We start from the raw sequence: 20,838 nt of genomic DNA, 5'->3' as shown, positions 1-20,838 counted from the left end.
TCATAGTAAGCCTACTTTGCCATTAAGCCCCATGATACGGTCCACCCCAAATAAAACACAGGAATCTGACTTACACTGACTCAGACCAGTGTTCCAACTAGCTCAGTATTATCTCTGCTGATTGACAACAGCTCTCCAGGATTTCAGGTACGGAGTCTGTCCCAGCCCTATCTGGAGATGCTATCGGGGATTTAACCTGGGACTCTCTGTTTACAAAACATGCACTCTACCTATAGCCTCTGCTCACATAGCCCTATAACAATTCCTATTTCCAAATTCAGCACCAACTCAATGGAACACCACTCCAAGTACCATTATGCTCCAAACCTGCTGGTTGTTCCATCACCAAGGAAGATCCAATTAGCTGAAATCCAGAGCATTATATCCCACCCCCCTTTTTTCGCAATTGCACCTGGGCATTAAAATTAGTCCTCCAACCCCCCAACTTAGGCAGGCTTCTATGATAGATGCATGGTGCATTTTTATTTCATCAAGGTTATGGGAAGTAGCAGCGGGGATATGTTGATTGAGGATAGGGTTGTCAGTGGCAGTGCTGGATTTATGTATAAGCTAAACAAGCAATAGCTTAGGGCCCCACTCTCTTGACCCCCCCCCCAATATACTTCTTCTTAATTGTATTTCACTATTAATACACTTCTTCTGCTCTGGTACGCCAGAAGTGGCTTAGTCATGCTGGCCACATGACCCGGAAGCTGTACGCCGGCTCCCTCGGCCAATAAAGTCAGATGAGCACCGCAACCCCAGAGTCGGTCATGACTGGACCTAATGGTCAGGGGGTCCCTTTACCTTTACTTTAATTGTATCTCAGTTCAACAATTACTTTGATAAAATACATATTTTGTTAAGTGTAAATCGCTTTAGATACCTATTAGGTCCATAAATTACCATATAGCATATATTCAACACAAAAAACAACAATTTGTTGTTAACAAGGGACAGCTGGACATAAAAAGGGCCTCATTACCTTCAGTAGCTTAGGGCCTCATCAAATCTAAATCCAGCCCTGGTCAGTGGTTATGTTTAACCTCTATTGTCAGAGTAAGCATGCCTATGGATGTCTGATGCCAGGGAGTACATGCAGGGAGAGTGCTCTCATGTGCTGGCCCTGGTTGTGCATTTCCCACAGACATATGGCTGTCCACTGTGATAAATGGATGCTGGACTACATGGCAGTTTGGTCGGATCCAGCAGGGTCTTCTTATGTTCTTATGTTTTAAAGGGGACTCTTTCTTCCTGTTCATCTTCAAAGCTGCCAGAAACCCGACACACTCTTACATGGGTCTTTATCAAACGCAGCAAAAAAAAACAAAAACCACACACACACACAAAAAAAACACACCAAAAAACTAGGGATGCTTAAAGTAGTCTCTGCCTGATTGAAATAAATGCCCATGCTAGCTATGCCACTGGCATGTTGCCCAAAGCAAAATTCAGTATGTTCTTGTAGATTCACCCTTAAGGAAATCCTCAGAGGAATTCTAAGGGAAGTCAAAGGAACTAAAAAAATAAAATAAAAATAGTAGAGTAAGTTCTCTCAGGGTGAGTTCTGCACAATGCTGGCTGAGCAACAGGTTTTGGCTAATGCTTAATTCAATGAAACTTGCTTCAAGTTCCTTGAGCAACAGAGTCCCAGGAATTTAAAAGGAAGACAAAAAGAACTCCACAAAGACTAGCATAATATTTTATGGAAGATTCTCACATTCCCTAGTCTAGCCTTCATCAGACTGGTATATTCCATATATTCTGCACTACAATTCCCATGAGCCTCAGCTAGCATGGATGTCCTCAGTGCCGGGTTTACATATAAGCTAAACAAGCTATAGCTTAGGGCCCCACTCTCTTGGGGGCCCCCAAAAAAATTAAAGGGGGGGGAAACCTGTGGATGTACATTTCCAAATTATAAGATAAAAAACAAATAAAATAAAACCTACATACAGCAACAGTGTTTTCTGTTGTGTAGGCTCCTATCTGTTATGTGGAAATGACTTTAGATACCTATTAGGTCCATAAATTTTCATATAACATATATTCAACACACAAAAAAGAGACAATTCATTGTTGACAAAGGACAGCCGGACATATAAAGGGCCCCATTACCTTCAGTAGCTTAGGGCTTCATCAAATCTAAATTCAGCCCTGGGTGTCCTGTATGGGGCTAGATAACTGAATGACAACTTGTGGAGAAGCGTAGCTTTCAGTGGATGCCTGTGTTTTTGTTTGTGTATTTATTTTGAAAGTATGAATTAGGAAGGTTTGTTTTTAAATGCGAACTGAATCAAATTTCTCCCTCCATTGCTAGTTCTAGCCCAAATTATTTGCAGGTTACGAGGTATGCTCCCCCTTAGAAAAACTAAATCTGGAACTCTGGAAATCTGGAAAAAAATAAATCTGGAAGTATATCATTGTTCCTATCTAAACAGGACTATAATCATATAGAAGTCTTCTCTGTTTTGTGGTGCCTTGATTGTGGAATGTCCTCTAGCCACAAATATGAGTGGTGCCAACACTGTTGTCATTCTCGCACCAGGTTGAAAAGGAATTTATCTGCCCCGCCATTTTAAGCTGATTAGGCATTTTATTTGTTTTGAATAATGTATTTTATCCTTTTTTGTTGTGTATTTTATGATTTGATTTATGTTCAGTACCCAGGCTTGTTATCTGTGCAGGTGAAAGAACAGATATAAATAAGAACCCACAAGAAGAAGGCTTTGAAAACATGTGCCTGGATGCACAAACAGGTACCCCAAATCTAAGAATCACAGCTATAATGGCAGAGCCTCCGCCTTCCTCTCAGAAATAGTATCAATCACCTGTTGCATAGAAGCATGAGAGGGCCTGGATCTTGCCCTTTGCTTCCTTGCCCACCTCCAAACATGGCTGGAAGAATCACCATGTATATCACTATGCCTTTGGACGGTATTTTTATGGGAAACAAGGATTTGAACTTTTGCTTTTTAAAAAATGCACATTGAGAGTTTAGGGGGACTAAGAATTTTGTAGTTACGAATAAGTACAACTCTTGAAATGGAAGAGCTCATTTTAAAGCAGAGAGAGGACTTCAAGCCTGAAATTTCATCAGCGACACTTGTTCTGCTCTCCCTCCCTCTCAAGAGCAAAGGTATCAGGGGAACAGACATTTACAATATACATGTGGAACTCAATTGAAATACATGCAGCTGGGTTTGAATTGGGGGGGGGGGCAGAATCCTCCTGAAAATTAGGCTGTGTTTTCTAATCTCCCAAAAGTTGCTGCTTGGACAGTTTTCATTTTTGCAAAATGACAAGTGATACTTCATTTTTAGCAAAAGGTTAATGCTAAGTCTCCCAACTTTTATAAATTGCCCTCTTTCCATAAAATAAACTCTTGCATGCTGGTGTGTAAGATTAGAGAAAAATGTTCAGGCTGCTAAAAATGGATGGATTTTGCATTTCAAGGTGACAAGTACAATGTCAGGCACAATCAATCGATCACTGCATAATTATTATTGCAAATGATCCATATCCATGCTGCAAATCTTAAGGAGAATTTAATGAAGCAGTAAGCACATCAATAATAAGATCTACTTGGTCTCTGTTAAATCTATCTATCCATCTATCTGTCTATCATCTATCTATCTACACACATGTGCAAACACACACACACACATACATACACACACACACACACAGAGAGAGAGAGAGAGAGAGAGAGAGAGAGAGTATACATAGACATAGAAATCCTGTGCAAATATTTAAGAAGGAAAATGATGTAGAAATCTTGAGTACTTATGATGTGATCCATCCAAAGATACAGTAATCACTTGAAGCCCTCTCCTTTAGAAATCAATAGGACTTAAAAGAACTCAGTTTTGGCTAAACCATTTCCGTCTCCCATGTTTTTTGTTCCATTCCCCTCCCCTCTGTATTGATACAAATGAGAAACTCAATAAACCTTTGCAAGCATAAAGTTCTTTCTTTCTTTCTTTCTTTCTTTCTTTCTCTCTTTCGTTCTCTTTCTTTCTTTCTGTATTTTTATACAATCCTCTCACAAAATATCAAGGTGATGCACAGCAATATAAAAACCTTCCACAAACAATTGAAAGCCGTATGCAACCATCATTCAAATGAATGGCTACCCAAGAAAATCTCAAACAACTGCATAAGCCTGACAGCATAGTAAAGACTTCAGGAGATGCCTGAGAGTTAAAAACCAGGATGCCTGCCAAATCTACTGGAATAGTGTTTCACAAGACAGAACCAGTGACACAAAATGCCCAACTTATAGTTGAAGCCAGTCAGGGAACAGCTGACATACCAATACAGTAAAAGGCTGCCCATATTCAGAGTAGGCTACCCACTCTGGTTATGCATGATGTGCTGTTTTATGCATGATTCATCTGTGCCTGCAGCATTTAGTTGCATCTGTGAGCATCAGAAGGGACTGGATGATCCAAACACACACAGTGTATGGAAAAATGACCTGCACTACTCATCCTTTATGGAGACTGAATGGAAGGTGTCAGGGCCGCCTTTATTTGGGAGTGTAAGGGGTGCGGGGCACCCGGGCGCCGAATTCTGGGGGGTGCCAGGCACCCGCTGCTGAAGCCGCCTAAGCTCTTAACTATCTACCTGTTATGAAATAATAATATATAAACACACCTAGGTATTACCAAAACATATACCTACTGTTTCACTTTGAAATGAGGACTTTGTGCGCTCATTTACCAAAGATGTGCCGCACCAGCGGCAGCACTTGTCATTCACAATAGCGGCACTAAAAGAGCAAATAAAAGTTTGTCTCTTTTTCCTCCCTTCTTTTGTAAACAAGAGATAAGGTGTAAGTGTGGTGTCTGACATAAACATAATAAAAGTTAATTTGGGGGCTAAACTAAATTTTGCATCCCAGTGGTGCATATGCTAAAGATGGCACTGGAATGTGTAGTCACAAATCACAAAGGGGTGTATCATGCAGACTCCTGTTAGGAATTTCTGCTATCTGTTTACATCATGAAGTGCTCCAACAGGCCCATGCAGGTAGCATATAGAATTATCTGCTGTTATCAGAGACAGACACAAAGGCAACATCAGAGTAGATGAACATGCAGAACTGCAGCAGGCAGACTCCTTCCTGGGCAAGCCCTTTAAACCCAGGCAAATAGTTTGTGAGTTTCTGCATTGTCCTGCAACAAGGACCATGATGAAACTCAATGTAGTTTATGTCTGCCCAAAGCTACAACTATGGAAAAGTAGTTTAAAACTGAGAGGCTGATACAGGATTTTTCATTGTCAGTTTCTAGGAAAATTCACTTAGGATGCATGCTTCAGGGAGTTTTAACCACTGAAGAATTGGGCGGCAGCGATGGAGGGGGAGAGGAGAGAAAGGATCTCGATTTTGACTCCAGGGCTTACCATTTACTGCGCTCTGCTTTGGGAACCCCTAAGTCTATCTGTATTGGAAGGATCAGTAACACATGTCCTGCCCTTTGGCTGTGCATAAAAGGGGTGAATCAGATGTGTGCGCACACAGGCACAGAAAAAGACAAAGACACACACACACACACACACACACACACACACACACAGTCCAACTGCAGTCTGCCAGCCTGAAGCAAATGCAGAGGTGAGTTTTTGGAAAGGCACTTCAGTACTGTGTCTTTTTTTTGTCTTTGTTAAAAAGTTTCTTATCTAATTCACACCTCCTAAAACAATACAGAAGCTTTCCTTCAAATTACAGAGTTCTGCTTCAAAATTCACACTTCTCTGATGGGGTTCTCCAACCAACCTCCCCCCCCATAGAATATATGCATGAAAATGCATATATTAGTGAAAATAAATATACAAAAAGAATGCACCATATTTTGGTAAACAGTTAGAGCAGGCAAAATTCCATACAAAAATGTGTATATTAGGGAAATTGTTCGCTTAAAAAACAACTGGCAGAACTGCCCCAGGACTTTAAAAAAGCAAGTGTCTTGAGCAGAACTGATGGCAGGAATAATGAGAAATGGAGGGAAATCAAAACTGACAAATTTGTTCATCCTTAATTTTGATGAATGGCTGTGCAAAGAAAAGGGGGACTATCAGGCTGTAAAAGCATAAGCTGCTTCATCATATTTCCATTTTTCTTTCCACATTTCATTGTATCATGGGGAAATTCAACTGCACCAGTTGAATCACTGCCTGCTGTACAGATCTTAAACTGAAGGCTGGCAGGGAAACAAAACAGACAACCAGTCATTTTAAAGGCAGTCTCTGGCTATGAATTGGCCCTGCACTAGCTTAGTCTACACAACTACAGGTCAGTTTCAAATATTACAAAGGCTACCTACTGGGAAAGCTTTTGAATCCTCTGTTAGCTAATTGTGGTTTCATCTTCATTCAGTGTGTGCCTTTTCAATTGGACCTTTCATTCCCAGCCCCAAGATTGCTCCTTTGAATTCAGACTTGCTCCATTATTCAGCGTTATTGAGTCAAATGCCCTTGAAGATGCTTGAAATTCATATGTGTTCCCAATTATTAAACTGTTCTGCTTTCTCCCCCCCCCCCCATGTAAATAGCAAAAGACACATATTATTAAACCACTGTGGTCATGCCGTCAGCTACGAAACAATAAGGTTTTTCATGCCCTTTCTATAAAGTCTTACCCAATAGTTGTGAGAACTTGAGAAGCGTTGGCAATTTCCAACTAATATGTTTGATACCTTTTAACTGTGCACTGATTTCAGACAACTACATAACCACTCACACATTTATTTTATTTTGAAAGAAAAGGGGAGAGAGAGAGGAAGGAAGGAAGGAAGGAAGGAAGGAAGGAAGGAAGGAAGGAAGGAAGGAAGGAAGGAAAAAAAATGCAATCTGGAATTGCTCAGCCAGGGCACATTTTTCATTTCACTTTTGTGAAATGAGGGGTCTCCCATCTCAGAAAAAGAAGAAGCTAAGGCTGCATGGAATTCCCTGTGCATCCTCCTTAAATGTCTGACACTCTCCAATACAACATACGGTAAATATTGCCATTTTCAAATTGGGAGGAAAACAAATCAAATCTTGGACCTGTGTTTCCAGGAGTGAACCAAAAAGAGAAATAATCTCTGGATACTTGCTAACTAAACTACAATGGTTCAGTGTCCTTTTCCATGGCTGAACAGAGTTTTAATTTCAGAAAGGAATAAGCTTCTGCATTAGCATGTGAATGAATTCACTGAAGGACCAGAACTACCAAACACAGGAAATGTACCTTCAAAACTGCATGGGTCACAAAGCTATCATTTGATCACAGGAAACTGCCTAAACTGGAGTTAGACCATCGATTTGCCCAGTAATGTCTACAATGATTCGCAACAGCTCTCAATGGATTCAGGGTGGAAGCATTCCCAGCTCAACCTGGAGATTTTAGGGACCAAACATGGGATCCTCTGCATGCAGAATATATGATCTACCTATAGCCCTCCCTCAATATTTATTAGACATTATGCTTATGTATGCAGTGTGTTCCAAAACTAATTCAGTGGTATGGGTGTATAGGTCTAGAACTAAAGGCTTTCCTCTTGAAGTGTCTTGACTTATTTCAATTTTCTAGAAATAGCTAAGTGGAGATGGGTGGATCTGCCTTTCTGCAGCTCATGCCAATTTTGCATTGTATTCATAAGTTTGTCATATCCCATTTTAACATTAATTGTTGGGTCTTTTTTTTAAAAAAAGAAAGTATTTGAATATGTATTTTTTTACAGAATAAAAATGTAAACATATATATATATTTATCTCAATGCATACAATTCCAAATGTAATTTATCCTACATTATACTTTCACAATGCACTTTGATTAGGGATAGGTGAATATGTCATTTTTTTGGTCATTTTTCAAGTCAAATTCAGTTCTCCACATTTTTATCTCAGCATAGGTTCCACAACATTAAAGACCCAATTCCTAGTATTGTGTGGAATGGACTTCCTGATAAGCCAGCTTCAGTGGTGAATTGGGTATATGATGGGTGAGATTATTTTTTCAATGTATCCTAGTCCCAAGCTAGAACCAGCACTTGGACTTAGCCCAATATGTAACTGGCAAGCAGGACAATTCTTTCAGCAATGGCATAACATGGTGGCGTTAATTTATGTGGTTTTATTGGATGGGGTACCTCTGTTAAGTATATTTTTTCTATTGCACCCCCCCCAATCCTTCCAACCCCTTCTCCCCTGAGCTGCTGGAAAGCTAATTGGTGCCCCTTGAATCAAAGTGTCTTCATATTGCCAATACCAAACATGAAGTTCAACAATAGTGGCCACTGATGTGAGAGAAGCATGAGATAAAATGACCTAGAAATGAATTTTTTGAGATAATAGCCGAGTTTTAAGAGGCTTCTGAATGGTCTTCCCCAATCTGTTAGAAGGGCTTTCAAAGAATATAGTACTTTTTTTTTTTAAGGAATCCTTCTTTTATTAAGATGCTCAGGGTAATTTCATCAACCCCTTCACAAACACAGATTATTTACTATTAAAATTTGTTTATGGATTAAATTTATTTCCTTCCCTTCCTTCCCAAAGGAGACCAGGGCAGCAAACACACAAGTGACAAAACAGCCATCTGTAGTTCGCCTTCTCCCCTGGCTACATAATATGTAGCAGCAGGGCTGTGATTGAAGCAGCAGCCCTGCTAGGCTGAAGGAGGATTTCGGATTGCCACAATCCTAATGATGCAATCCTGACTCAAACGTTTAATGTGGCAGCACCTACACTTTGGAATTCCCTGCCTGATATCAGGCAGACATGTTCACTGCATTCTTTTCTGTGCCTGCTAGAAACAGTCCTACTTAGAAAAGCCTACCCAGATGTTTAAAAAGTGATGCAAGTTTTAATCTGGGTTGTTGTTTTTTTGTCTACTGGTATTTTTAACTTCTTGAATTTTAAAAATTATTCTTAATTTTTCTTATTGATTTTTCTTATTGTTTTAGCTTTTTCAGTAAACAGATTTGAGGGTTGCTGTCTTTAGCAATCAAAAAGTATATACATTTTATGAAATTAATAAATCTGGTTTCACTAGGAATAAGTCCCATTAAATCCAACAGAATTTACTTCTGAGTCAGTAGATGTCATTAGGATTGCAGTGCATGGTTGGTAACCTCTGGTCTCAGGCTGCTACACCCAATAGAGGAAAGGACCCATCGGAAGACACATTCTAAATCCTCATCAAATCTGGAACAAGCCTTATCCTCAACTTTACAGCTCTGTGTGTATCAGATGAAGCCACTGGAGATCCAATGGCTTCCAAATTTGTCTTCTGGAACACTGGGAAATAATTCAGCTGACTCTGTGCATCTCCTTCAAAAGTTTGCAACTCCCTTCCCCAAATACCTCCATAGCTGAGATGAACGCCCCTGGAATTTGAGCACAAGGTTCTTCCTAATGTACCTTTAATAGCTGAGAGTGGCCTGTCAGCTGATAACTGAAGATAACTCATGAAGCCACCAATGATGGTCCCTGCTTTGCCTGAAAGGCTGTGAATGAAATTATTGTCCAAGGAGTGGAAATTGTAGGATAGCTGAGATCCTTATGCCGTGCCATACTGTGAAATGGAGCATGCTGAGGGAAATATTTGCAAATATGTCAAGTTGTCTCCAGATTAAGAAAACTGTCATGTGAAATTTTAAATTGGGGATGAATGCCCAGCTTCTGTAAAATGAAACTGCATTACCTGCACACACTTGCATAGGGATAGATCCCACTGATCACAGTGGAACTTACTTTCAAGTAAACAAAGGTCTGTGTTGCTAGTCTTGCTAGCATATCACATGGGGTTTTTTTGGTGTGAGGGGGTAACAAATATGAAAAAATATAAGCTGCCAAATATCAGAAACCACATAGCATTGTATGTCCTGTATACAGAAGTATAAATTGCTAAATACCATTGCACAGCTCTTATGAAACACAGTCAAACGTTAAAGATGCCACACCAACTGTCAAGCATTGTAAACAAGCACCAGTGTGCAATTCCAAAACAACGAAGTCAAGTATAATCAGATGTCAGGAGCAGATATCATGCATCTGATGACTGTTCATCAAGTATATTAACATTTTGAAATTTGGTTCTGGCCCCACCCCTGCTTTTACTGGTGGGGTGGGTTTAGCCATAAGGGAATGTGGTCCTTGGGTTTTGTCTTAAACAGAGATCTTTCCCAAACATGTTGCCTAAGATCCTTTTAGTTACAGATGTGGCTGAACTACCTGTCCCATCAACTCTGGCCATTAGCTATGCTTGCTGGCACTGAACACCTGGAAGGTCAAAGGTTCTCCACCTTAGCTGCAAACAGTCTGCAGTAGTAGCAGTAGCAGTAGTAGTAGTAGGTGTGTGTGTGTTTACTATGCATTTGGACATTTCTTATAATATTGTAACCAAATTTTGTATGCTAGTTCCTGAGATCAAAGTGCAGGTTTTCATCTGTGTTTGCATATAATTTGACATAATTTTGAATCAAGATGGCAGACTTTTCAAAATTGCAGTGTTACTGACCAAATCGTGCATGACAGTGACTGAGATCAATGAGCAGGTATTTGTTTATGTTTGGATAAGGTTGGATGCTATTTTCTATCAGAATGGTGAACTGAACCTTTCAAAACTTAACTGTTTTAGCCACTTTTTTTAAAAAAAATGGTTACTTAGAACACTGACCACAAGGCTACTAATTTTATATATAAAAGCACGTGTATAAACCAATCAAAATAAGCTTCACCCAGTGATAAGTGGCACACCAACCACTTTCCCCTATAGTAAGGCCTCAATTTTCATTTTTAAAACTAAAATGGCTCAGTCTGAGGCATGACAATGCTGATGGCAACAGTGGCAGAGACAGCAAGTGGGAAAGTGGTTAAAAACCAAAGCCACCCCTGGACTCTTTCTCATGGACTCTGAAAGCTAGATGTGTCATTCCATGCACCGAAGTCCACACTGAGGTAACTATATATTGCTCTTTGAACGCAGAGTTATCTGTTTCCATCTAAAGATGGGCTAGCTTCCTCAAGTCCAATTTGTTAGTAATTACAGATAAATGGATATAGGATGTACCATAGATTGGAATGGAGTAGAGATTTGATGCAGTTTGCATTTAAAAGCACATTCTAGTAATCCACACTTTCTGAAAAAATCAAAGAACTGAAATGCAGCCATCCTTTGGAATTTACACTTCTCTGAATTTTGCAACCTTCAGGCAAGTAGCTTGTTCAGTGGTGCATGGACTAAGGTGAAGTGTGCATAAAAGCGTGTATATTAGTGGAAACATCATGCAAAAATACACAATGTCCTGGGAAACGAGTATATTAGGCAAAACATCATATAAAAATATGTATATTGGGAGGAATTTCCATGGAAATGCTGATGAACTTTCCTGAGGACTTAAAACAAAATCACAAACTGAAATATGGAGAACTAAGCTTAGCAGTGGAAAAAAGAGAGAAAACCAAAAATTGACAGATTCACCCACAGACAGCTCAAAATTAAGACAGATCCTTCCCATGCCACAGAGACCTATCCTCAAACTCACTCTTTTTGCTGGGGGTGTGAGAGACCATAGCACCACCAGGGAACATGCAAGTCTTTTGCACTCAAATTGAGCAGCCAGAGAATCAAAACTTAAAACTGATATCACACATTAAATGGCTATGTATAAGGAAAAACAGGCTCATATGTGTCAACACTGGGGGTTGTGGGGGTGGGATAATGTTGATCCTTTGGAGGGACCCTATGTTATATACGCAGAGGGTCTTTCAGACCCTATAATAAAAAAGTGGTTTTCAGGCCCTTATCTGAGATCAGACCCTCAATTTTAATTTCTCTACCTGTTGAAGGACTTCATATTGGCTTTCTGTGCTGTGTGAAAGAAATCAACTTCCTGTATGAAGAATCACTGTGCCTATGCCATTGGACAGCATAAAAAAGATGTTTATGCAGCTAGCGATCACTCTCATTACTATTATTTTTGAGAGGAGTGTTACAGAAATCAATTTTATTGCTAGAATATGGCCCAGTTTTGAACTCTGCACATGCCCAGATCTGAATTCTGATGAGAAAATGAGCATTAGAGCAGACTACAAGACTGAAGATCTCTAAAACTGACTTCTTGTCTGCATCGTCTGGATTTTGCCCAACCATAAGAATTCTATCTATCTTGCATGGGGATATTGCACAAAACAGCTTAAAAACATACACAGGATTAACAACTTCCTCACACACACAATGTTTCCCAAAATTCAACCCTTCGTTCGTTCTGGAGATGCCACACTGTCAATGTACACTAGAGGAAGCAATATTCTTGGAGAGTGAGGGAATTCTGAGTTCCAAAAAGGAGACCTTCATAGCCTGAGAAAAACTTCACTGACTGCAAAAAAAGTTAATGCATCCACTATGTACATAATAAGAGGCAACGCACCTCCACTATCAAGTGATTTCCTGTTTGCATTACTAATGGAAGCAAAGAGTGAAATACCACTAAGAGAACCAACTTAATTTTCACACGGGTTATGCACTCCAAATAATATTCATATTATTGGCTAGCAGAGGCATAATTATATGAAATACTGATGTTAGTGTCAACATGGAGTCCTCTCACATCAGACTGTTTCAGGGATTTCCACATTTTATTTCCAAGACACAAGATCTCTGCTCACTGAAAGAATTTAAACACCTAGAGAGAGAGAGAGAGAGAGAGAGACTCGAAGATCTATATATTAGATGTCTGTGAGTCTTAAAACTACTACTATGCAAAATAAATAAATAATGCAATTAGATTCTAATTATAAGCTGCTTGTGGGATATTTTCTTATTTCTGGGAGCAACAGCATCTGAGGATAATGAAAGCACTTAATTCCCAGCGTGAAGCCAACTAATCTGATTTTGAGATTTTATTTTTATTTTTTTTTTAAATAGTGGCTGATATACCCGCATAGCCAAATTAATATTGGAAAATGGTGCTGAGTACCTGGCTTGGATGGTGGGGGAGGGTGTTTGCGGGGTGATATATATTTAAAGAGAGCAACCCTCTTCACATTGATGAATGTTGCTAATAAAAATCTGAACTGCTGTAAAATACTGGTCAAAAAGAAGAAAATAGAAATTGAAAGACTTGGCTTTTAAAGGTCAAAGATTAATTACTAAGAAAGCAGGTCAGTGAGTTTTCTGAACCCAGGAGAGCATGCTGTAGAAACCTATGTGTTATTGTGCATTGGGTTATAACAAACAGAAGGTACCAGGAATGGCTAGGGAGAAAAAGTTCATAAATAATATGAATTACACCTCTTCATCTCTCCTCTGCAGATAATGAAAGGCTGAATTGCTACCTGTAATTAAACTTTTTTTTAAAAAAAAAGTTTTCTAATCAGCAAAGCTTTATGTAGCCAAAAGTCACATGCAGGCATAACACACACTCACATACACACCACAGGCCAGAAGGTGCTAATATTGTGTTTTAATCAATTCCGTCCATATGCAATGCAAATGTGGAACTACCATTGGCCTCGTGACTTTTAATTCTCTGCCCCAATAAATCTGTCTGTTATATTCTAAGTGAAAGCTGAGGGATGGGGGGGGGGAGAGAAAGAGAAAGGGGCAGGATCCAATTTCACAGAGTTTGCAAATGCAAAATTGTGAGGATTTGTTAAAGGAAGAATGTATATATGCATGCTTCTGACGGCCAGCTGATATCAAAGTCGCCAATGAAACGAATAGTCAGTGACTGGATTTCTTTTTCTTTTATAACGAAGAGAAAAAAGAATGGGGTTAGCAAAATAAAGAAGTCACAATTCACAGCGTGCCTCCGTTTGGGAACTGCATGAATAGATATTACTGAGGGGAACTAAGCTGGACAGAGTCTGCCGTGTAAAAAGGACCGTCAGAAATAATCAGACTTGCTGATTGGTGAAGCTTTTGAAAGCACCGCACAGGTCAAGGAACATAAATAAGTCGTGTAAATGCCAAAACACGATGCCTTTTGTACATCTGTGACAAGTTAAAACAATTTATCACAGGGTCAACAGAAATGAGAAGGCTGGGCGGGAGGTGGGAGTCCAGGACTCTCAACCAAGAGCAGTTTGCAAAGAAAAGCAGAAAATTCACAAGGAAAAGTCGTACGGCATTTCTGCTACATATTTAGCCATTTACAACGCGAACGAACGGTACCCATGAAAAGTCTTCCCCCAAAGATTGCACTCTTTTGATTGTAGAGCAGGAGCACATCTGCATTGCTTACAAATGACTCTGCTTGTGTGCTTAAGCACAGCCACTTGATTTATCACACTAATTCGTTCCCGTATTTGACCACATCCCTTTGCACACATTGCAACCTTATTCTAGTTCCTTACACTTTCTAAGAGAATTGAATCCAAGGGGGTGTTACAGACGGGGGGTGGGTGGGACGACAACAACAGGACAGTGCTGAATACAACTGCATAGGGTTGCTTTCCTGCACATTTATAGTTGTCATTTACCTGAAGCAACCTAGGATAAGCGACAAGATTACAACTATCACTGACATCCGGTTTCAGGAGTGCAATTCAGAAGTTCTAATCAGCCTCTCGGCATGAACAGCCCTTGGTTAAAAAAAGAGAGAGCAAATTCTTTGTGCCCACAAGTGAAGAATCATGCGTTTTCCGTTTTTGTTTTATTGGCATCCCCTGAAAAATCTCAAATGCATACTGTTTGGAAATGTGTTTCAAAAAACCCAAGCACATGCACACACACTCACACTGACACCCAGCAACATTTTACTACAAAGGCTGCGTATTCAAAATGAGCATAGTGCAATATTTCAGAAAGCAGCTTGTTTATAAAAACCACTCCACACAAACCTGGCTGGACAACTCTCCTACCACACAACCGGCATTTAGACACATTTAAAAGATATGCATCACTCCCAACAAACTCAATATAATAGAAACAACAACAAACAACAGCAAACAATGAGAATGACATGGAAAGAAACTACCTACCCATAAATACATCATCATCTTGAAAGGGGGGAAAATCAAGGACTCTGCCAGCAAAAACGGAAGTCTCCTTTACTTCACTAAGTATGTCGGAAAGGAAAGAGAGGAGAAAAAAGAGAGAGAGAGAAAGAACTGTGCCCAGTGGGTAGTTAAAAAAAAAAATCTTGCCTTTTTCTGTCAAGTCTTTACAGTTTTCTTCTTTTTCTTATACAAGTCTGTTTGTTTGTATGATTATGAGAATAGCACACACTCGTTCAACGTTTCAGTCGCTTTTCCCCCCCTGTGGGAGAAGTGATTGCTTCAGGCTGCTTCCCCCCTCCTCGTTTTCCTCTTCCGTTTTTTTCCTTCTTCCTTTCTTCCCTCTCTTCCTCCCTAACTCTGGCTGTCCTTTCTTGACTGTCAAGCTTCCTTAGGTAACAATTCTTGGTGTGTCTGTTTAATGAGCAGATCCGTGCACTAAAAGGCAGCCAACTACAGTAGTAGAATCAAGAGAGTGAGAGAGACTGTGTGTGTGAGAGAGAGAGAGAGTGAGAGAGAGGGGGGGAAATATTATTATTAAATAACTAAGGAAGACTCCACGCAATGGACTGAAGGAATGTTACATAAAAGATATAAAAATCCTTAAAACGTCTTGAAGAACAGAAAGAAAAAGAGTAAAGCAAAGCAAGAGATCCTAATGGCTCTCAAGCCATCACCTCTTTTTTTCCTGCAAAGGGAACCTGTTTCCTTTTTTTATTATTAAAATAATGATAAAATCTCACATTTCAGAACCCCCTCCCTTTAACTCAAAGTGATGATCCCATGGAAGAGAAAGTATTCTCCTTGCATCCCCTCTTTATCTCTTTAAATGTACTTCAGATAAAAGCAGCTGCTAGACAGGTCAAGGCCTTACCAATCTTATTACTCTAACACAAGAGTGTTCAACATACTTTTCTACAGCCATCTACTGACTTTACGGTGCTATTGCCACTGCTGTTTAAGCCCTGCTGAGAGATACCCGAGTATATGTGGAGCAGGGAAATGTTCGTTTTCGTTCTCTCTCTCTCTCTCTCTCTCTCCACCCCCTTCTCATTTCTTAAAATATATATATCTGAAGATGGCTGGAAGACTCATGGTTAGAGTGGTTAGAGGACGAAGAAACCCTTCAAGTATAAAATGCAATTCCCCCCTTTTTTTTAAATCAAGGCAAGTTTCTCAATAGTTTTCAATAGAAGGCAGATTATTCATCATATCAAAACAGGCTTTGCACACACAGAAACACACACATGTGGTTCAAAAGGGCACCACTTTCTTGGGATTCTGCGGTGTAGAATTTAAACTTGTCCAGCTCAGAAAACAAACAAACATATTTTAACTGTTATATCAAAACTATAATTTGTGAAATTGCATGAATCACTACCAAAAGACGCAGTGTGCAATGGGAATAGACAATGTTGGCTCGTTTATCCTGGACAATTATTTTTAGAAAATAATAAATTAATAAAATACTACTCCACATCCTGGGGCAGGGGCATGAAAGAACAACAACATAAGTGATCGTTGTAACAGGAGGATATGAAATAATCAAAACCAGTGACAATTATTGGTTAAACTTTTGCAATACATGCATTTGGAAAGATGTGACCAGGCAGTAGATTGTGCAACATTTCATAGATTAAAACAAACTGTTCTGGAAGTGGTCCTGTCATCTTTCTGAGCATAACACACATATGTGGCATACTTGGGTGCATGTGTGTCCTACTTTAGAGAGGACAGTCCTCTTTCTTAATCTGCATCTATGCATGCATATTAGCATATGCAAATCAACCTCTTTTGCAGGGTGCCACATTTCTCCATTTTGAGGGGTGCATAAGTGGTCCCCCAGTATGTGGGCAAACACTATTGTTTCACATTGCTGAAGGCCCTTCTTGACCTGTGCACAGTGCACACTTACTTTGCAATGGCCTACTTAAAACCAATTAACAAGCAGAAAAAATGGGGGGGGGCTGTTTCTTTATTTTTGGTTAAAAACAGAGTGGGGAAATTACAATTGTTGTAAAGCCTATTATCACCCTTAACAGCTGAGCATAAACTTCACCAACTGCAGTCTGGGAAATGGCAAGCTATGCATAACAGGGCGATGTTAAAACTCATGCCCATGAACTGGCATGTGTGTGACATGTGCTTTAAAGGAAATATGCACTCAGAGATTTAACTTCCATAGAGCTGGAGGAAGGGGGCAGAACCTGCAGAATGACACTTACAGTAAAGCCACAATAATAACATCAAAAACTAAACTGAGAAAAGGCATCCTCACCAAAACACATGGGGGGAGGAGTAATGAATGAGGAGCAAATAACAAAAGTTCTACAATGCCTGGCCTTTTTTTCTGAAGTGAAACAGAATCATTTGGCCTTTTCCAATGTTCTGCTTTATATATCTGGATTTAGTACAGAGCTCTGTGTGAGCTCACTTTGCTGCAGCTGAGTTCCTTTGTACCTTTTCCCCTGGTTTAACCAGTGCAGACATGCACTAATTAAAAACACAGCAAAAGGGGAACAGAGAGGAGTTTTTTATGTGATTGTACATTTGGTCACATCAAACTTGTTCCCCCTTTGGAGTTTCACGAATGTGCCACATCAAATGTGGGCATCAGCAAAAACACCACAGCAGAAGAAAATTGAGGCAATCATAGGTGTAATCACATCAATATTTCTTCATCGGGGCACATGTGAAGATCAGTAGCATGGGGGTGAAGAGGGGCATATAAATTAACTGAAGCAAATGAATCAATAGCACTCTGCACATGTTCCATTTCTAGAACATTTGCTGCATTTGAAAATATCTGTCAGGAAGCAGGAAAGAGTGGTCTCAGGGGCTGTGCCCGCAACCCCAAGTCATACAACTCCTGCCCCTGATGCTGCTATCATTACTGAGGGTAGGCAGAGATCTTTTGTATGCACAGAGGCTCATCACATAATTTATAACATTTATGGTCCACACATTGCAGAAGCCTTCATGCATAGTGAAGTGGTCTCAAGTTAAATGGGGATTCAAAAGAATTGGAATCCAGGGCAGAGTGAACATGGGGAACATTAAATGCAGGGAATGAGGCTCATCCTTAGGAAACACACTTCTAAAGCAAAACTGGGACATGCAACAAAATGTTAAAGTGCAGAATGCTGCTGTTCAGAATACCAATGACATCAACCACTCCCTCTTCTCCCTCGGTATCTGCTCCCTCCCAAACATTAATCAGCATCCAGTGGCCTCTGAGCATACTGTTCTCCTAGGCTGATTTTGGGGTTCCCCCCTTCCTTTGTTTTTCTTTCTAAATATTTTGTGTACACCTGCAAACTTTGAAGTTCCTCTAGGCTTATAAATGTCTCCTCCTTATAAGACTGGGGAAGGCATTCCATTCAGTTCACATTTAAAGATGAGCATAACTAACCCACACTTCTGGAATGATATGAAAACCAAAACACAGCTATCCATCGAAATGCACACTTTCCCAAATTTTACAATGCAGTTTTCCAGCCAAGTAATGTGAATAAGAATCCACATGGTGAAGAGTTTCTGAAAAATGGCCATATCAGGGGGAAATAACATTTGGGGGGGTGCTTGCTAAATTGTATCTATTATGCAAAAATTAATGCAAACGTGTATTAGCAAATATTGAATTGAAATGCTGATGAATTTTTGAGAATTGTTTTATTTAAAATAAGTTGCACACTGATGGAGAAACTGAACCTAAGAGAAACCAAAGTGAACAGATTTTCCCATCTTTCTATATATGGGCAGTGAAGATTTGGTGACATAATGAATCGTACTCACAGCCTGTATATGAGAAATAAGGGAAGAGATACATACTGAAAGAACTGGCTCCTAATTCAGACCTTCCTTTAATTTAAGGGGGAAATGTAGTTATATTTGTGGGTGCTCAGTCAACCAGTGACAAAGTCCTGCCTTAAATGAAGTCCCTGGGAACCTACATCTCCAGCTTAATCATACAGGGCAAAATATTGTGTAAATAATTTAAACACATCAGCTAAATTGTTGAATCATTCAGTGTGCCGTGGCCATTGGCAAATGGAGTGGCACTTGCTAAAGCAGCCCACAATGAGGTTCACTGTGAGATATGATCGCAAGGGGCGTTTGGGAGCACAAACTAGAATCTTGATGATAAAGTGAACAGCAGTTGAGAGATCTTTAAAGATCGTGGCATCTGGAAGCATTTCAGTGTGCCACCCTAGGATGCTCATATAAAACTATGCTTCCCTGAGACCACCTAAATACCACTTCCTTGCGCAACAAAATCATGTTTCAAGTTCTTGTTCGTTTGGAGTTTTAAGGAACCCTTCAGCAAGCAAAGCATGGGTTCCGAGACTTAGCTATTCTCCTTCCTACTCAAGGCCTCCATGTGTTTGTTTATTCACCTTTTCAAATACTTCTAAGTCTATATCCGGCATTGTGGTCCTTAAGTTAATTACTGTGCATTGTGTGCTGTTTAATGTCTCTTCTGAATCCACAGCAAATTAATTTAATTGACCCAGTCCTAGTATTATGAGAAAAAGGACCAAAAATAGAATAAATTGAACCTATCCATTCACTCTTGGATAGTGTTTTCGAGGTTACCAGCATGAGTTTGACCAAACTGCGGGAGGCAGTGGAGGACAGAGGTGCCTGGCGTTCTCTGGTCCATGGGGTCACGAAGAGTCGGACACGACTAAACGACAACAATCCATTCACTCTGTCCATCCCATTCAGGCTCATCAAGATGCATACAAAGCCTAGCCACAAAACCCAGAATGCCTTTTATGGTTTATTTGATGGAGATGGCAGAACTAGAAGTGTATTCGTGCAGAGGCTGCACACGGGCAAATGGTTGGGGATCAGGTATCTAAAGAACTGCTACTTCCTGCCATCAGTCCACTGAGATCTTCATTTGGTGAGCTCTGGTGCCCTCAGCTGGCTATCGGGGGGAGATCTTTTCAGTGGTGGCCCCTCTTCTCTGGAAAAACCTCCCCAAACTTCTGGAAGGTACTTTTACCTTTAAGTGTCAGAGTAAAACTCCCCCCTTTTTTTTATAAAGACTCTTGGCTAACAACTTTTTGATGACATTGTTTACTATTTTATGGACTTTTAGATTTTAACATAGTTTAACAATTTCCCTGTGGCAGACAGTTCTGTTCTTCTTTATTTGCAGATCTTCCTGTTGCTTAATTTTATTCACACTGTTGTACATGAGGTACATCGTCAAAACAAAAAGTGACTAATAAATGTCATAGATAAATCCTACAGAAGCATCTCAGCGCCAGCAACTGTCTTAATATAAGGGCATTAGAAAATAGGCTTCTTTCCCATATATGTAATTTATCTGAATATGTGATTCTTGAATCAAAGACTTGAATAAGCACAGCATAGACAGGGGGGCAAGGAAGGAGAATGCAGAGTCTTTAGACTGGTGTGTGGGGGGGTGCTTTTCAGGTTAGTGGATCAGATTTTTATTTCGCCACCCCTGGTGATGTCAGGGGATGCTCTACTTTGAAGCTAGTTTAGAGTCTTGCTGGTATCCCAGTGTGAATCACTCTTCATAAGAAGTTGCCCTATGGCATCGCACTATGTGGAGGGCACTAGTTAGATGAGTCTATACACGTGGTCTGAATTTTGATTCCTCTTCACCCAGGATGAAAGTGAATGCAAGGCAATTTTAGAAACAATGACAACAATAATAATATCTCAGAACAATGTATCACGGCTTAATTTAAAAGAGGCAAAGAGGACCCTAGACCACAATCCATATAGTTTAGGTGTCTCAATGAAAACAGTGTGTGTTCCCTAGCCCTCAGCACACTTCTGTTGGCAGAATGACCGTGAGCAGGGTCCCAGACA

At 40.0% G+C, this 20,838-nt stretch overlaps 1 protein-coding gene across 29 annotated transcripts in view; it reads right to left on the bottom strand.

Annotated features, from left to right (window-relative positions):
• RBFOX1 (RNA binding fox-1 homolog 1) overlaps nucleotides 1-20,838 on the bottom strand; it is a 1,444,762-nt gene that overhangs the window by 440,339 nt on the left and 983,585 nt on the right. Inside the window, exon 1 of one of the 29 annotated variants that reach the window (XM_081887421.1) lies at nucleotides 14,971-15,440. The exons of the other annotated variants lie outside the window; for them this stretch is intronic. Within the exon in view, the coding sequence (XP_081743547.1) occupies nucleotides 14,971-14,988 (18 nt within the window). The 5' untranslated portion in view covers nucleotides 14,989-15,440. Of the gene's footprint in view, nucleotides 1-14,970; nucleotides 15,441-20,838 lie in introns of those variants that run through there. 29 annotated transcript variants of the gene reach the window in all.

The sequence above is a fragment of the Podarcis melisellensis genome, assembly GCF_964234715.1.
Source record: "Podarcis melisellensis genome assembly, chromosome: 14".
NCBI classification, from domain to species: domain Eukaryota; kingdom Metazoa; phylum Chordata; class Lepidosauria; order Squamata; family Lacertidae; genus Podarcis; species Podarcis melisellensis.
The sequence above is the reverse complement of the archived record's forward strand: the minus strand, read 5'-3'. Positions and strand labels throughout refer to the sequence as shown.